This window comes from Sus scrofa, chromosome 6, assembly GCF_054392235.1.
Source record: "Sus scrofa isolate SSC_HxYL_T2T_F1_AM1 chromosome 6, Sscrofa_HxYL_maternal_Yorkshire_Landrace_v2.0, whole genome shotgun sequence".
Lineage (NCBI taxonomy): Eukaryota > Metazoa > Chordata > Mammalia > Artiodactyla > Suidae > Sus > Sus scrofa.
Window position 1 is genome coordinate 168,658,968 of NC_139388.1, and position 19,018 is coordinate 168,677,985.

Consider the following 19,018-nt stretch of genomic DNA (forward strand, 5'->3'; position numbering starts at 1 on the left):
AGGTGATAAAATATTCAAATATTCACACTTAGATAAATAATTAAACATGATTTACTATGAAATAAACAATTTAGACAGTGAACAAACAATATTACTGTTTATAAGAGAGATGATAGAGAAGGCGAACTTGAGCTAGACCTTTAAGTATGTGGATAATAGAAGAGAGGATTGATGGGAAAGGGGACTCGTGTGTGGCGATAGTAGGTGCAGAGTTAAAAAATGAGAGTGCACAAAAGTTCCGTGGACCATGAAATCTACTCACAGTCTGTTTGCTATGGTCCTGGTAGTGGCTATGTCTTATTGCTGCTAAGTAAGTATCTATTAAGAGCTTTCTCTGTTTCAGGCTACCTATGTATGTTATAGAATTTAATTCTCTCAATAACACTATAATTTTAGCCTTTTAACCTATTCTTCCCTCATTCCACCTATTCTTTCCAGTGCAGGCTAACTGACTGATTCCTGTTTTCACCTCTATTGTTAGTGGTTTTCTCTCCCACTATTTTGCCATCATTTCGAGTAGAAGAGGACAAAAAGTAGCTTGCTTTTTCTGTACCTCTCTATAGTTATAGCTGTATCTATATTCTCCCTGTTAATTATCAGCATGGTCTAATGTTCATATATTTCGTATTTATGAGCCTTTTAATCTATTCCTCGTGAATGCTAAGAATCTTGGCCACATTACCTTGAGAAGAACATAACCTAAAGTAAGTTAAGAACTAGTTTATAAATGACTATAGCTTTAATTTCTATTTTCTGTTTTAGTTGGCTGTCTGGAATTATACATGTTTATAGTCCTCACGTGTGGGCTTGCTGCTTGCGATACACGTTCAATTCTTCTATTCAAGAAAGGCAAGTGATTTTTTTTTTTCTGTAGGGTTTTTCGGTTCTTGGCATGTGGAAGTTCCTGGGCCAAATATTTACAAACCAGAAGAACCGCACACTAAGAGAAACAAATCTTATATTAAATGGGAATAAAACCAGACAAAAACGGTGATGAACTGTACTTGGAAACATGAAGGGGTTCACTTGCTAAATGCTAGTGCTGTGGTACAAAGGGTACACTTTGTAGGAGTGGAAAAAAACCCTGGAGACATCTGTCTACCCTAGCTAGCACCCTGTTTTCTAACAAAGAGTGAGGTGACTGAAAATGAGGCTGCATTTGTTACAAGTGTTTTATGAAGTTGCACAGTCTACTGATAACACAGTACCCTGGGAAACACTTGAGAGATGAGATGTTTAATGTTCTTCTTAGAACTAAAGCACAAGCATTGGAACTAATGGGGAAACTATTTCTAACCTCAGCTCTTCATTTAATTTTATTATTTTGTCCATTTGCCTCTTACCTTCTTTACCTATCAAATGAAAATTCCAGAGTCTGTTTCTGTCTGCCTTGGTGGCTATAATACACTTTAAAAAAAAAACTTTATTGTAACCATGTTAGACCAGTAGTTAGGAGGACATGGAGATTCTGTTAGAACATCAGCATTTGTTCCGTCTTCATTTCTATTTCCTCAATTAGAAATGCTTAATTTAACAGAATCTTCAGAGCTCCAGAGGAGGAAGAAGGCTGCGATGATGAATAAAATATGTCTGCGCAGGGAAAGCCAATCCCCTGGCCCTGCCAAAAACCAAAAAAACAAAAAAACCCTTTATTGTAAATCCGCAATAATAAAAATTCTTTTAAAATTTCAACGAAAAATAAGTTTCTTGAAAATGCAGTGTACAGGTACCTAGTAATAACTCTTATAAATACATAAAGATTCATAATAAAATAAGTTTCTTCCAGCCCATTTCCCCAGACCCTATCCCCAGAGGCAATCACTATTAACGGAGTATCTTGTGCTTCCTTCCTGAAATACCAATTCGTAGACAGATATCACCCTCCCCTGGCCTGTAAGAATTAAATCACAGATGGGACCACATTGTTCTCCCTTTCCTCTGTCGCTTTTGGCTTTCCAACAGTATTCCTTGGAGATCATTACTAAATCTTGGCACATACAGTTTTATACGTATTTTAAAAACTACTTGTTTTGCTTGCAGACAGCTTTGTGTGGACATCTTTATGTGCATAGACTAGTATATTTGTAGGATAAATTCCAAAAAGAAATTTATAATAATAATTATTATTAATAGTTTATTAAATAAAATTTCTGGCTCACATAGTATCTAATTTTAAATTTTGGTAGATATTGCTAATACACCCTTCAAAGACTGCCAGTTTGTAATCTTTCCAACAATGAGAATGCCGGTGTCCTCTATCCCCTCACTAACACCATGCAACAAATATTTTTTGAGCACGTACTATGTTCTAAGTGTTATTCATGATACTGGGAATAAGCAGTAAACAAAGACCCTGTGGAGATAGGCAATAAGCAGAAAAAATAAGTAACATAATTTTCAGAGTGATGAGTGCTATAGAGAAAAATAAGCAGGGGAAGTAGCTGCTGCGAGTGGACGGTGGTGGCGGATAGGGTTGCAGTTTTAAAATAGGACAGTCAGGCAGGCTGCCTGAGGTGAGGGCGAAAGGCCTCCCAGACAGAGGATACATTAAGTGCTAAGGGTGTGGAGGAAAGGTCACTTTGCATCTTCAAGGAACAGCAAGTCTGCAGCAGCTAGGCAGAATGAGGACCCTGAGAACAGCAGGACCTCAGAGAGGTAACTGGAAGGCCGTTACTAGACATTTGATCTGACAGATGAAAAACGGCCTTTACCAGTGGTTTCATGACCTCCTAATTGTGTCTCTTGCCATTATTCCATTGGATTGTGCATCTTTTTCACATTGCTTTGTAAGAGTTTTCTCTTTTTCACTCGTGTGTGTGTGTGTGTATAATGTAAACTACATAAAGAAATTTGCGTTTATGTTATACGCTGCAAAAATTTTATATATGTAATGGAAATATATATTACAAAAATATAAGTGCATAGGTATATCTGTATATATATATGTATGGGTATATGGCGAAATTGTCTTTCCCTCAGATTGTCATTTCATTTACCTTTGGTTAATGATATTTTTCCCAAATAGACTTATCAATCTTTTTTTTTTTATTTTGCTTACAAAGGATTTATATTGAAATAAAAATCTCATGTTTTTCCTTTCTATATTTTATTGTAATTATAAAATGAAATTAGTTTTATTTGCAACAAAAGAGAAATTAAATAGTCATTTTAACATATTAGTACAATTAAATTTTATTATCAATGACTGGTCTTACTTTACTTATGATAGTAAATTCTTGGTAAAGTTCATTTTAAAGTTCTCTCTCTTAGTCTAAAGCATTAGGCAATTTCTCTGATACCTGAACTCTTTAATTACTGCCAACCTTTGAACCAGGGGAGTAGCAGCAATGCTTGGCATATCTTAGGTTGGTACTTTGCTGGATTCTGAGCAATGGTCTTGTCTGACCCTAGAAAGAGAAATTGAGGAGAATAGACATTCTGTCTCCTAAACCTCCACTGCTTTGTTTTTTTAATAGTGTAATGTATCCCCCCCCCCTTTTTTTTTTTTTTTTTTTTTTTTGTCTTTTTAGGACCGTACTTGCGGCATATGGAGGTTCCCAGGGTAGGGGTCGAATCAGAGCTGTAGCTGCTGGCCAATGGCACAGCAACGCTGGATCTGAGCCACGTCTGCAACCTACACCACAGCTTAACGGCAACACTGGATCTGTAACCCACTGAGCAAGACCAGGGATCGAACCTGTGTCCTTATGGATATAGTTGAGTTCATTAACCACTAAGCCATGACGGGAATGCCCTCAAATTATTTTTCATTCGGCATTTTACAAAGTAGGGACAACTACTAAAAATATTTTTATATAGTCGATTTAGTGTATTTTAAGGACTCTTGAATACTTTACAATTATTTGTTGATTCATGTAGTGAATGATAAAATGAATGTTCACTTTATCAGTATTTATAGTAGTGAAATACAAATAATTTAAATACCGTTTTTTAGAGGTCTAAGTGAATTAATAAAAGCACATCTGTAGGAGTTCCCATTGTGGCTCAGCAGAAACAAATCTGACTAGTATCCATGAGGGCGCAGATTCAATCCCTGGCCTTGCTCAGTGGGTAAAGGATCTGTCATTGCTGTGGCTGTGGTGAAGGCCTGCAGCTATAGCTCCAATTCAACCCCTAGCCTGGGAACCTTCATATACCGCCAGTGTGGCTCTAAAAAGACAAAAGACAAAAAAGCATATCTATAAATTTTAATACTGGATTGTCACAACAAAAGAATAAGGAGGTCTGAGGTATAATATGGAAAGAAATCCAAGATAGTCAAATAAGAAATAACAAATGCAGATAGTGTGTATAGTATGGCATCATTTTTGTTAAATTCTATAAAATGTTTGCATGTGCCTAGGGAAAATTCTGAAAATATATACACTAAACTGGCGAGGGGGTGGGATGTTTTACATTTTCTATTTTATACATTCCTGTTTTTGTTTGAAGTATTTATAAGGAATATTTTATAACAAAATATATTTTAAAAATTAAAAAATAAACATGAATTTGCTCCACTTTTCTTCCAAAAATTGGACTGTTTAGCCTATTAACTAGATTGAGAGACTCACATAGAAATCTTTGAGTGTACTCTTGTTATTCTCAGCAAATATTAACTAACTGGCATTTCTTTCATTCAGGGTTTTTTCAGAATCTGGAGGTTTCATTATAGTTCTTTATTCTGTGACACATAAGGATCCCGAGTTTTATGAATGCCTACCTAGTGATGGCAGGTTATCTGACCTTCGATTCCAGCTTCTAACCAGCAAGGAAACGTTACATCTTTTCAAGGTAAGTGATCCAGTTGCCTGGCACATTAATGACTATTGAGGGTTGCATGTTGGCCTTTTAAACCCAACGGTCTTTACCCTTTAAAGTAGTTGTCAAACTATTTGGCTTTCTTTTATTTATAATCAGTTAATGAATATTAACTTCATTCATTTACGGTTAATTTTGTTTTATAAAGTTTATGCCGTATTTCCAGAATGAAATTCTAATACAGGATCAAAGACTATATCAAGAATTTTATATATTTAATTTTATGATATTGAGAGTTAATTTTTGACCTTGTGTTTTCTTTGCCCTGACTCTTATTTTTTAAATGTATTAGTTTAACAAAGAGTTTCTTATATTTAAAAGTCAGTGTCAGAGTTCTGGTTGTGGCTCAGCAGAAACAAACCTGATTAGTATCCATGAGGATGCAGGTTTGATCCTTGGCCTTGCTTGGTGGGTTGAGGATCCGGGGTTACAGATGTGGCTTGGATCCCGCATTGCTGTGGCTATGGTGTAGGCTGGCAGCTACAGCTCCCATTCAACCCCTAGCCTAGAAACTTCCACATGTCACAGGTACGGCCCTAAAAAGCAAAACAAAACAAAATGTCAGTGTCTATACAGAGGGCAGACAGGCACATGAAAAGATACTCAACATTGCTAATTATTAGAGAAATGCAAATCGAAACTACAGTAATTTCTGTATAATTATTAGAGAAATGCAAATCAAAACTACAATGCAAATCAAAACTACACCTCACACTTGTCAGAATGGCCATCGTCAAACAGTCTTCAAATAGGAATCACCTGGTGTCTTAGCAGGTTAAGGATCCAGCATTGTCATTGCTATGGCTTGTATCGCAGCTGTGGTGCAGGTTCAACCCTTAGCCTTGGAACTTCTGTATGCCACAGGCACAGCTAAAAGAAGAAAAAATTCTGCAAATAATAAATGCTGGAGAGGGTGTGGAGAAAAGAAAACCCTCTTACACTGTTGGTGGGAATATAATTTGGTGCAAGACTGTGAACAACAGTATGGAGGTTCCTTAAAAAACTAAAAATAAAACTACCATATGACCCAATAATCCCACTCCTGGGTATATATCTAGATAAAACTTTAATTTGAAAAGATACACACACCCCAATGTTCATAGCAGCACTATTTACAATAGCCAAGACAGGGAAGCAACCTAAGTGTCCATTGAAAGATGAATGGATAAAGAAGTGGTAAATATACAATGGAATATTACTCAGCCATAAAAAAGAATGAAATAGTGCTACTTGCAACAACATGGATGGACCTAGAGATTATCATACTAAGTGAAGTAAATCATGCATAGAAAAACAAATATGATATCACTTAAGTGTAGAATCTAAAAAGATACAGGAGTTCCTGTCGTGGCGCAGTGGTTAAGAACCCGACTAGGAACCATGAGGTTGCGGGTTCGGTCCCTGCCCTTGCTCAGTGGGTTAAGGATCCGGCGTTGCCGTGAGCTGTGGTGTAGGTTGCAGACGCGGCTCGGATCCCGAGTTGCTGTGGCTCTGGCATAGGCTGGTGGCTACAGCTCCGATTTCGACCCCTAGCCTGGGAACCTCCATATGCCGCGAGAGCAGCTCAAGAAATGGCAAAAAGACAAAAAAAAAGATACAGATCAGAAATAGACTCAAAGACATAGAAAACAAATTTATGGTTACCAAAAGGGAAAGTGTTGTGGGGGGGGACAAATTAGGAATTTTGGATTAACAGATGCTACTATTAAATAGCACAGGAAACTATATTCAGTATCTTGTAATAACCTATAATAGAGAAGAACCTGAAAAATTATATATATATAAACCGAACTTTGCTGTACACCTGAAACATTGTAACTCAGCTGTACATCAATAAGTAAGTAAATAAATAAATTTAAAAATGGATTCCTGAAAAAAAAGTCATTGTCTAATGCGTACATAACCCTAGGAATCAGAATAGATTGTTTGTTATATCTTTTTCTTTCTTTCATTCTTTTTTTGCTTTATAGGGCCACACCTGTGGCATATGGAGGTTCCCTGGCTAGGGGTCAAATCAGAGCTGCAGCTGCCAGCCTACACCACAGCCACAGCAATGCAGGATCCGAGCCACGTCTGTGACCTATACCACAGCTCATGGCAATGCCAGATCTGAGCGAGACCAGGGATTGAACCTACAATCTAATGGTTCCTAGTTGGATTCGTTTCTGATGCACCACGATGGGAACTCCAATTGTTGTTATATCTAAGAAAATACATAAAAATTCATTTGGGTGATTGTCACAGAAAGAGTAAATCTTTCAAACCCTAAGTGTCATTATGTGAAAATGTTCTAAGGACACTTTTCAGTAAGACCAATAATAAAACAAAATTCTGTATTTTATTACAAAAATATTGAACCTCTTTAAATAACCATGTGTTTCCACTAAGATCTTATTTTGTGCCTTCTTTAGTTTCATTTCTGGGCTGTATCAATTCATAAATCATATTTTTATATTATAGTTATAAACAAAAATATATATATATATTTTATATTTTAGTTATAAAAGACAAAGTTATTTTAATTGAGTCCCTGTTTATTAAGTAATTTAGGTAGTAAAAGTAATTAAGTTTTCATGTTCATTTATGTAGTAGGAGATGGATAATTTCTTTTTGTCTTTTTGCTATTTCTTTGGGCCGCTCCCGCGGCATATGGAGGTTCCCAGGCTAGGGGTCAAATCGGAGCTGTAGTCTCCGGCCTACGCCAGAGCCACAGCAACGCGGGATCCGAGCCACGTCTGCAACCTACACCACAGCTCACGGCAACGCCGGATCCTTAACCCACTGAGCAAGGGCAGGGACCGAACCCGTAACCTCATGGTTCCTAGTCGGGTTCGTTAACCACTGCGCCACAACGGGAACTCCGGATAATTTCTTTTTAAAGGTTACAGAAAAATAGAGCTACCATGTGATTCAGCAATTCCGCTTCTGAGTATTTATCTGCAGGAAATGAAAGCACCAACTCAAAAAGCTAACTGCACCCACATGTTAATTGCAGCATTATTTACAATAGCCAAGACATTAAGACAACCTTAGTGTCCATAGATGGATGAATGGAAAAGAAAATGTGATGTGTATATATTTTTAAATTTTAGTTCATGTAATAGAGTACTGTTCATCCACGAAAAGAAGGAAACCCTGCTATTTGTGGCAACATAGACGGACCTTGAAGGCATTGTGCCAAGTGAAATACAGCAGAGAAAGACAAATATCATACGACCTCATTAATATGTGGAATAGAGAGAAGTTTAAACATTTCATTGAACTCTTAGACACAGAGAACAGATTGATGGTTTACAAGAGGCATGGAGAGTGGGGGTTGAGGATGGCAGAAATGGCCAGAAGTGGTCGGAAGGTACAAACTTAGAGTTGTAAATAAGTCAAGGGGAAATGAGGTGCAGCGTGGTGACTATAATTAATAATGCTGCTTTGTGTATTTGAAAGTTCTTATCGCAAGAAAAAATATCACTCTTTATGGTGATGGATGTTAACTAGACTAATTGTGTGTATTCCATAGTATATACAAATATTGAATCATTGTGTTGTACACCTGAAAGTAATGTGTCAATTATATCTCAATTTTAAAGGTGGTTTTAAAAAAAAAGGTTACAAGGAGTTCCCTGGTGGCTCAGCGGGCTGAATCCAGCATTGTCACTGCTGTGGCTTGAGTCAGTGCTGTGGCACAGATTCCATGCCTGGCCCTGGAACTTCCACGTGAAGGTTACAGTTATAGATATCAGAGGTCCCCTTCCCCCCCAACATTTCAGAGCTACTTTTCATCTAAATAGAATTCTGTTGTGTTTAAGTCACATCTCAAAGTATGACCTACTTTATTTCAGAATATTGAATCTTCTGACAAAAAACCAGTCTATTTTGAACTGAGTGCTGAAGACCGAAATGCAGAAAGAGAATTTTTCAACAAGGTTTCCAAGAATCTTTCAGTTAAGAGGTAAAAGACATTTTTATTATTATGCGTACTTTTTATTACATTCATTACTTTTTGATTAAAGTAACTCCCCAATTATTTCTGAGGAAACTATTTGTAAATCTTATGTACCATAAGTGTCTTTGCTTTAAGTGCATTCCTTCATGCTCTGAAGTTGGATGATAATTTTTTTTTTTTTTTTTTTTTGCTATTTCTTTGGGCCGCTCCCGCGGCACATGGAGGTTCCCAGGCTAGGGGTTGAATCGGAGCTGTAGCCATCGGCCTACGCCAGAGCCACAGCAACGCGAGATCTGAGCCGCGTCTGCAACCTACACCACAGCTCACGGCAACGCCGGATCCTTAACCCACTGAGCAAGGGCAGGGACCGAACCCGCAACCTCATGGTTCATAGTCGGATTCGTTAACCGCTGCGCCACGACGGGAACTCCAGAAGTTGGATGATAATTTTAATGAAGTGACAACTCTAATATGATTCTCATTTGAGTTGACTTATTATGTAGGGAAACAAAAGTATTTGTCAAGAAATTACCTTGTGGAGTTCCTGTTGTGGCTCAGTGAAAACGAATCTGACTAGTATCCACGAGGGTGCAGGTTCAATCCCTGGCCTTGCTTAGTAGATTAAGGATCTTGCGTTGCCATGAGCTGAGGTGAGGGGTGCAGATGTAGCTTGGATCCACGTTACTGTGGCTGTGGCGTGGGCTGGCAGCTGCAGCTCTGATTTGACCCCTAGACTGGGAACTTCCACATGCCACACCTGTGGCCCTAAAAAGGAAAAAAAAAAAAAAAAAGAAATTATCTTGCTTAAGGAGAAGCATCCTGTTTTTGTTTAGTTTGCCTTCTGTTCTTCCCTTCCTTGTAGTTTTAAACCTAGGCCTATCAGATAAACTACTGTAAAACAAACAAACAAAGCCTCTACCTAAAAGAAGAAAACTGAAAGCAAATGAACTCGGAGAATATTAAACAATGGCTTGTGACTTTGGGGGTCCATATATATCTTTTGTAACAAAGTAGATAGTCCCTTGTTTTAGAGTTCTTCAGAGAAACAGAACTGACAGGGTGTATATTTATAGAGCGCAAGAGAGATCTGTTTTCAGGAATTGACGCATGCAGTTGTGAAAGCTTGGCAAGTCCAGAATCTGTAGGGTAGGTCGTCAGGCTGGAGAGCGTTGCAGGTAGAGTCCAAAGGTGGTCTGCTGGCAGAATTTCCACTTCTTGGGCAGGTCCGTCTTTGTTCTGTTCATTAAGGCCTTCAGCTGATTGGAGAAGACCTACCCACATTATGTAGGATAATATGCATTACTTAGAGTGTATTGATTTAAATGTTAATCTCATCTTAAAAAATACCTTCACAGAAACATCTAGAATAATGTTTGACCAAATATCTGGCTACTGTGGCTTCACCAACTTGACACATAAAATTAACCCTTGATATCCCTATTCCAGCTTTCTCATTTATTCTTCTCTGTGCCAGGTAATGTGCTAAGAGCTGGGGATATGGTAGTATGAAAACAGATGCAGGCATGATCCCTTTCCTCATGCAGTCAGTTCAGTACTGGAGTGCTGAATATTCTCCGTGGTACAGAAGTCCATTAATTTAAGTAATATTTACCAAGTATTTAGTAACATTTAAAAGTTACTTTGAAGTGGTGATTTATGCTTTGATTCTGTGGTTCAGAAACTATTGTTATTTCTAACTTGCACTAACAGCTGATTTGTACTTTTCTCAACTTTTTGACTATAACCTTAACCTGTCTCTGGGCTTCCTTAATACTGTCTGTTTTGGACTTGTGGTTGCCAAGATGGGGGTAGAGGATGGAGAGGGAAGGATTAGGAGTTTGGAATTAGCAGGTGCAAACTATATAGAATGGATAAACAAGTTCCTACTGTATAGCGCAGGGAACTATACTCAGTAGCCTTTGACAAGCTATAGTGGAAAAGAATATGAAAAGGAATATACATATTGTAACAATTACTTTACTGTACAGTAGAAATAAACACATTGTAAATCAACTATACATCAATATAATTAAAAAAGGTAAAATTAAAATTCTATCTGTTTTATATCTCACGTGAGAAACAAACAGGTATAAGGTTCATTATATATTACTGCAGTGATTGAGGAGGATAGCTTAATCTTTTTTAAATAGCATTCATTTATCTCTCCTTAAAACTTGATTGTAAGGAGTTCCCATTGTGGCTCAGCTGGTTATGAACTCAACTAGTATCCATGAGGATGTGGGTTCAATCCCTGGCTTCACTCAGTGAGTTAAGAATCTGGTGTTGCCAGGAGCTGGGGTGTAGGTCGAAGATGCTGCTCAGATCCTGAGTTGCTGTGGCTGTGGCGTAGGCCTGCAGCTGCAGGTCTGATTAGACCCCTAGCCTGGGAATTTCCATACGCCATGGGTGCGGCCCTAAAAAGCAAAAAAAAAAAAAAAAAAACAAACAAACAAAAAAAAAAACCCAAAACTTGATTGTATAGGTGGAAGTTAACTATGATGTAATTTTAAAATAAGTGCCAACTAATATACCAACTAATTATAGAGGCTGCGTAACATAATAATTGTGAGTTCATGTTATAAGACATCTGTTGTGTTCAAGTTCAGCTTATAAGCATCTGTGAAATGGGAATCATGACTATATCTATTAGTTTCCTATTGCTGTTCTAATAAAATAACACAAACTTGGTGACTTCAAACAACACAAATGTATTGTCTTCTAGTTCTCGAGATCAGAAGTCCAAAATGGGCCTTTGGGGCAAAGTGGTGGTAGGGCTTCTGTTTCTTCTGAAAACTTCAGTGGCAAATCCATTTTTTTGCCTTCCCCAGCTTCTAGAGGCCACCTGCATTCCTTGTCTGGTGGCCACTTACTCCATCTAGCATAGCATCCTCAAGTCCCTCTGATCTCTGCTCCTGTTCTCACATCTCCTTCTCTGACTCTGACCCTCTTGCCTCCATCCTATAAGGACCTGGATAGTCTAGGAGAATATCCATATCTCAAGATCCTTATCTTTTTTTTTTTTTAGTCTTTTGAGGACTGCACTCAAGGCACATAGAGGTTCCCAGGCTATGGGTCTAATCGGAGCTGTTGCTGCTGGCCTATGCCACAGCCACAGCAATGCCAGATCCAAGCCGTGTCTGTGACCTACACACAGCTCACAGCAATGCCGGATCCTTAACCCACTGAGCGAGGCCAGGGATTGAACCCACCACCTCATGGTTCCTAGTCGGATTCATTTCCACTGTGCCAGGATGGGAACTCCTCGAGAATGTTACCTTAACCACATCTGCAAACTCCCATTTTCTTTTTATGCTAACATGTTCACAGGTCCTGGGGATTAAAAAGATGTCTGAAGAATACTCTCTTCATCTTTGGGCATTTTTAAGTTATCCTGGAAACAGGCTAGGTCACCAGAAAACTATATTCTTAGAGATTTGCAGGAACACCTTAACCATCTTAAGTTTTAAGGCTTTATTCAAGATTTTATTGAATGTTAATGGGAGAAAAAGCCAAATAAAGAGGACACTTGCAATTTCGTTAATATTGTTTTAAAAAAAAAACCTTGGAGTTTCCTCATGGCTCAGTGGGCTGAGGATCTGGCAGTATCACTGCTTTGGCTCTGGTTGCAGCTGTGGCGTGGGCTTGATCCCTGGCTGTGGAACTTCCGTGTGCTGTGCAGCCAAAGGAGAGAAAGAAGAAAAACCTTGTCTGTTTTCAACTCTGATCAAAGTTTTAATAAGGGTCAATCATTTTTAGATTTAAGTAAAGTGTTTGTCTCTCCTAGAGAACTGGTATGATAATTATTACAGTATTTTTTTTTTGCCTTGGATACCAAAAAAGCTCAGAAATGGATTTTATTGCTTAGTGTCAGAAATTTTATGTGTGTGTGTGTATGTTTATCATAAGTATATAGATATTAATTCCTTGCCACAAACTCAGGTGTACAAAAAAAATGTAACTTTTTTTCTTTTTAAAAGTAATCGAATTTAGGAGTTCCCTGGTGGCACTGCAAGTTAAGGATCCAGTGTTGTCACTGCTGTGGCTTGATACTTGGCCCAGGAACTTCCGCATGCCATAGGTGTAACCAAAAAAAGTAATTGAACTTCTGTTTTGAGCCCCAGTTCATTATACTCAGTTATAGAAACCAAATCTCAGTCAGTTTTAAGTCTGTTTATTCTCTTTCCTCTGAGATTTTATGCAATTTAGGGGGAATTAATGCTGTGCTACTACTGGTAATATAGGGGGTTGTGATTATCATCCATCCACACTGCCTCTGCTGGGGTGTTTTCATCTGCATCGGTCTTTGGCAGTAGAGTTGTGTTGGTTCCTGCTGACCTCCTTACCCTGTTCAGGTCCCTGGTTCTATGTCATGTCCATGCTGCACTGAGATACATGGAATATCCTTCTTTTTTTTTTTTTTTTTTTTTTTTTTTTTGTCTTTTTACCATTTCTTGGGCTGCTCCTGTGACATATGGAGGTTCCCGGGCTAGGGGTCAAATCGGAGCTGTAGCCACCGGCCTACACTAGAGCCACAGCAACTCGGGATCCGAGCCGGCCTACACTAGAGCCACAGCAACGCGGGATCCGAGCCGAATCTGCGACCTACACCACAGCTCAGGGCAACGCCGGATCCTTAACCCACTGAGCAAGGCCAGGGATCGAAGCTGCAGCCTCATGGTTCCTAGTCAGACTCGTTAACCACTGCGCCATGACGGGAGCTCCGGAATATCCTTCTGTATGTTCCATGTCATTCTTGGGAGAGCCCTGTGGGATTGTTTTCGTTGCAGCCCCTTGGCATAGAAAGAACTCTGTGTTTACGTCTCCGGACTAGCCGGGTTTGGGACAGAGCTCTCTTCTGCTGTCCGGTCTTCCAAATCTACCTGGGGGTTTTTGTTGTTTTCCTTTCTAGGGAGGGAGACAGGATGCAGGACCCTTTCTTAGGGATTCCATTAATGTCTAAGCTCCCTTAGCTTCTTTCTGGCTTCACTTTTGTCTTCCCTACCTCATCTTATTGAGAATTTGTTTAGGATGCAAAAAAATCTGATAGTCTTCCAAACTTTAGTCTTAAACTTTAATTTCAGCTTTTGAAATTCAGTGCTAGCACTCAAAATTTTTTGCATTCTACTGGGGCATGGCATCTGTGACACAATGACAATGACAAACTAAATGGAAGGAAGTACTTCAATTAATGGCTCAAAAGTATTTTCCCATTATAGGTATAAGTACATAGGGAAATTAATTCCTTACTTGAATTTCCTTTTTAACATAGTGAGTTTTTAATGCAGTGTGTTTACTGCTTGACTGTACATCTGTATCATCAAATGATAAATTTTTTTGTGTCTTTTTAGGGCCACACGCATGGCATATGGAGGTTCCTCAGCTAGGGATCGAATATGAGCTGTAGCAGCTGGCCTTCACCACAGCCATAGCAACTCGGGATCCAGGCCACATCTGCGACCTACACCGCAGCAACGCCAGATCCTTAACACACTGAGTGAGGGCAGGAATCGAACCCACGTCCTCATGGATACATCATTAACCACTGAGCCACGGTGGGAACTCTTCATGATAAATTTTTTGATGGCAAACTCTGTATCTTATTTTCTCATCCTCAAAGTGGTTAATCAGAAAATGCTCAATACCTGTTGATTTCTTTTGACATTGAGAATAACTGGGTTAGACTTGCTAGTATCAGGCAAAGGAGGTAGCTTATTAAGCACGAGTCTTACTGGCCCAGCTTTCCTGGCCAACTGACAGTGGCCTGAAACATAAAATAATTTGTGGTTGTCAGACACTAAATTAAATGATCCAGATACTATGGTGACTTTTTAAGGGACTTTCCAGTTTCAAAGGGAAAGAACAAGTGAACACTAGATTACTAAAGATTTAATTTTTCTCCTATACTTTATAGATCTTCGCAGAAGGTATCTCCAGGGAAAATGCCAATAAATGATCATGACTCTGGTGTTGAAGACGAAGATGTTTCTCCAAGACCAATTCCTAGTCCTCATCCAGCGAGTCAGAAGGTATCACTAATCTTATAAAGAGCTCATCTGTCTGGCTAGAAACCTCAAAGTCTCTTCCTGTTAAAGCACTCAGTAATATAATTATTATATGTGTTAATACTTACACATATGTATAAAAAGCACATATAATTGTTATTCCAGAGAAAACTGAGGTACAGATTGGTTAAACTACCTCTCCAGGATTATACAACTAGTAAGTAGTAAAGCTGTAATTTAAGAGACTTGGCTCCAGAATCCGGTGCTTTTATTTAACCCATTTACACTGAACACTTTATACTATCACCAGAGCTTGACTTTGACTCTGTTTCTTGCAGCATGTGTAAGTTCCCAGGCCAGGGATTGAACCCTCGCCGCAACAGTGACCCAAGCCACTGCTGTGACAATGCCGGATCCTTAATCCACTGCGCCACAGGAGAACTCCTTGACTTTCTTTTTTTTTCCAAAAGGCCACACCTGTGGCATATGGAAGTTCCCAGGCTAGGGTTTGAATCAGAGCTGTAGCTAAAGCCTACGCCACAACTACAGCCACCTGGGAACCGAGCCACATTTGTGACCTACACAGCGGCTTACAGCAAGGCCAGGGATCACACCTGCATCCTCATGGACACTGTGTTGGGTTCTTAACCCACTGAGCCACAGCAGGAACTCCCTTGATTATGATTGTTTTTACCATTTTCTAAGAAAATATTATACTTACTTTTGGAGATTGCTAATAACCCCGCCATAATTTTCTTATCACAGCCAACCAGTGGGCTATTTTAGATTTGTTGTGTCTTAATTGCACTGATTACTTATTAGAAGAAAAGAGAGTGGGAAAGTTTTTTTTTAATTAATGTTATGACCAAATTCACCACAGTGAGTATTTTGTTTGCTCTTTTCTGTCCTCTTCCAACTCTTTTAGTTTGTATCAGTAAAAGAATAATGATGAATAATTTCGCATAGTAGAAAAATATTCTGGAATACTCATTTGAAGACCCTTTCTTATTTAAAGTGTAGAAACATTATTTGTTAGTAGTTGTTGACACATCCTGTCTGTGATAATTTTTCTGAAGAGAGAGGTTTAAAAAACTATTATAAAATAGTTCCCCATATTGTGTTCTGCGATTTAAGTAGCATTAATCACTGTTCTTTTTTTTTTGTCTTTTTGCCTTTTCGTAGGCCACTCCCATGGCATATGGAGGTTCCCAGGCTAGGGCTCTAATTGGAGCTGTAGCCACCGGCCTACGCCAGAGCCACGGCAACACTGGATCCTTAACCCACTGAGCAAGGCCAGGGATCAAACCCGCAACCTCATCGTTCCTGGTCGGGTTTGTTAACCACTGCGCCATGACAGGAACTCCTAGTCACTGTTCTAATGAAAGGAGTTTCATCATTAAATAAGTTTGTGAGGGCAAGGACCGTGTTTATTTTGCTCGCAATTGCATTCCTATTGCTAGCACATAGAATGTGCCCAGAGAATGTCAACTGTCTAAATAAAGAATAAATACTTTTAAACACTTAACTGGGTATAATTTGGGAAGTAGTAGTCTAAGGAAAATGAAGCATATATCATTCTCCTAAAAGGTACTTTTTCCTCTTTCATTTCTTTCCCATTTATAGGTTTCTAAGATCCAGCCATCAGTTCCTGAACTTTCACTCGTGTTGGATAGCAATTTCATAGAATCAAAGCCTGTGCCTAACCCACTGGAGATGGTGAATAATGAAAATCCTCCTTTGTTGACAAACCATTCTGAACACTTGGAGCCACCACAACCCCAGCTTTATGGTGAAAAACACAACCCAGAAGCTGAAGCCGAAGAGCCTTCCTTGAGAGGGCTATCAAATCAGCTGAACCAGGACACTGCTCCCTTGAGACACTGCAAAGTAAGACAGCCGTCTACCTCTAGGAAAGGAAGCCCACATATCAGGAACAGTGTTAAACCATCTTCTCTTAATGCACCATCTCCTGATGTATCTGAACAGCTTCAAACAGTTTCTGCTGGAAATGTACACAAAGAAGAGCATCCTATAAGATCCTCCACTGTTAATTCCAGGCAGTCTTCTCTCGCCTCACAGTCCCACCCACACAATTTTGTTTTTTCACCCCATAACTTAGGAAGAGCAATGGAGCCTCAGATACCTACTCCCCCCCCACCATCTTACTATTCCACAAATGTTTGCGGTTGTTGTCAGCATCATGGCCCTGTTCCATATAGCCCAGTAAATTCTTGGCAAGGAATGAGTACAGCAGGATCCGTTCAAGACCTCCAGTCTGAAGCCCTTCAGAAGCAGGCATTATTTCATCCAGGTGGCTGTCCAGCTCGGTACCATAATGTATTCTATTCAAGTAGTCCTGTAGCCTTGAGACCTCAGGGAAACATGGGGGGTTGTTCTCCCCACAGCAATGTAGAACCATCGCCTGTGGCAAGACTACCTTCACGCATGGACTCATGTAACCCGTGGCCTTGTGCAGTCTGCTTGCACACACCCAAGACTGCATCAGATGATGGAATGATGGGACTGTCTCCAGATGCATATAGGTTCATCACAGAGCAAGACAGACAGCTGAGACTACTTCAGGCACAGGTTTGCTAGCTTTCTTAGTTCTGTTAAATTCTTTTTTGCTTTTTAGGGCCGACCCCTCGGCATATGGAGGTTTCCAGGCCAGGGGTTGAATCAGAGCTACAGCCGCCAGCTTATGTCACAGCCACAGCAATGCTAGATCTGAGCTGTGTCTGCAGCCTACACCACAGCTTATGATAATGCCAGATCCTTAACCCACTGAGCGAGGCCAGGGATTGAACCTGCGTCCTCATGGATCCTAGTCAGATTTGTTTCTGTTAAATTCTTGGTATTAATATGATTTCTTAAAAATAACTGACATCTCTGCAATAATTACAGTTTATGGAGTAGCATTGTAGAATATCAGAACTATATACATTTTTATAGAACTATTTTTTTCTGCATAGGATTCTCTTATAATGTACAACGAAAGTTCTAATTGGTATTCTGTTGATTATTTCAAGTTTGAAGTTTCTGTATTGCAAATAGTGCAGCAGTGAACACCTTTACACAGTTGCATCTTCCTATGTATGTGCACGTGTCTCTGTAGCAAAGATCCCTACAGGTAAAATTATGAAGTCAAAGAGAACAGATTTTTTAGGCTACACTCTCAACCTGTGGAAGTTCTAGAGCCAGGCATCAAACCTGAACCACAGCAGTGACAATGCTGGATCCTTAACCCCCTCCACCAAAAGAGAATTCTGAGACCATACATTTTAAAAGTTCAAAGATAACCAAACTTGTTCCTCTCCTAATATTCAAAGTCTCATTTTGGTGTAGTGGTTAAGGGAGTGGGCTCCTTGGGTTCTAATCCAGTTTTAGTATGACATACACTATGCAGTCTTGTACTTTATATGTCTGACTTAATTTTTCTCATCAACAAGGTAGGAATACACATGAGTGTTAGGAGTTCTAGGACTGAATGAGTTACTAGGCAAGGGCTTAAAATAGAGCCTGGCATGTAGTTAGTGCTCAGTAAATGTGAACTACTACTATGATTTTCATTATCATTATTGTCTGAGCTAATGACATCACTTCTTACCATGTTGCACAAGGCCAAAATCCTAGGCATGAAAAACCCAGGCTTTTACTCTCTAGATGTGTCTAGATGTATTTACTTTCTAAATGTTACTTTCTAGATGTTTTTTTTAACCATCTTTCTCCCTCCGGCCCTAATGCAAACCATTGTTTTCTCTTTTGCATACATGCTGCTTCAGTACTGTTCCCTCATGTTTCCTGCAGTTGAAAACACCAGAGCCATTCTTTTTAAAGCTCAAGTCAGATCATATGGGTCCTGCTTAAAACTCAATGGTTTTCTATTGCGATTGGAATGAAGTCAGAATTCTTTGCCCTGACCCTCTCTGGGCCCCGCTTCCCGGCCTACGCCCTCTCCTGTCTTACCTCTTGCCGCTGTCTTCCATGTTCACCACATCTCAGCTGCCGTCAGTCGTGTAGGTTTGGTCTTCAGAAAGACGAACATGTTTCTACTTTGGATACTGAAGCTTCCTTTGCTTGAAACATTCTTTTAATTCTAATGGCCAGCTCTTTCTCATCATTCAGATCTTAATTACAAGGTTTTGTTTTTGTTTTTTGTCGGTAGGGAGTTCTAGGAAAGGCACTTACAATATTCATCACTGTCTTTAGCACCTTGAATAGCACTTCATTTAAAATAGCTGTTTAGTACATATTT

General features: G+C 39.3%; 1 protein-coding gene across 35 annotated transcripts in view; it reads left to right on the forward strand.

Moving 5' to 3' along the window:
- The window catches only part of STIL (STIL centriolar assembly protein), a 67,703-nt gene that overhangs the window by 26,789 nt on the left and 21,896 nt on the right, over nucleotides 1–19,018 (forward strand). For all 35 annotated transcript variants that reach the window (XR_014808391.1, XR_014808390.1, XR_014808385.1 and 32 more), the window contains 5 exons: nucleotides 763–849; nucleotides 4,644–4,794; nucleotides 8,658–8,767; nucleotides 14,673–14,787; nucleotides 16,387–17,352. Coding sequence is in view for 22 of the 35 variants with exons in the window: in XM_084965147.1 (XP_084821273.1) it covers nucleotides 763–849; nucleotides 4,644–4,794; nucleotides 8,658–8,767; nucleotides 14,673–14,787; nucleotides 16,387–17,352 (1,429 nt within the window). In the remaining 13 variants the exon portion in view is untranslated. The remainder of the gene's footprint in view (nucleotides 1–762; nucleotides 850–4,643; nucleotides 4,795–8,657; nucleotides 8,768–14,672; nucleotides 14,788–16,386; nucleotides 17,353–19,018) is intronic.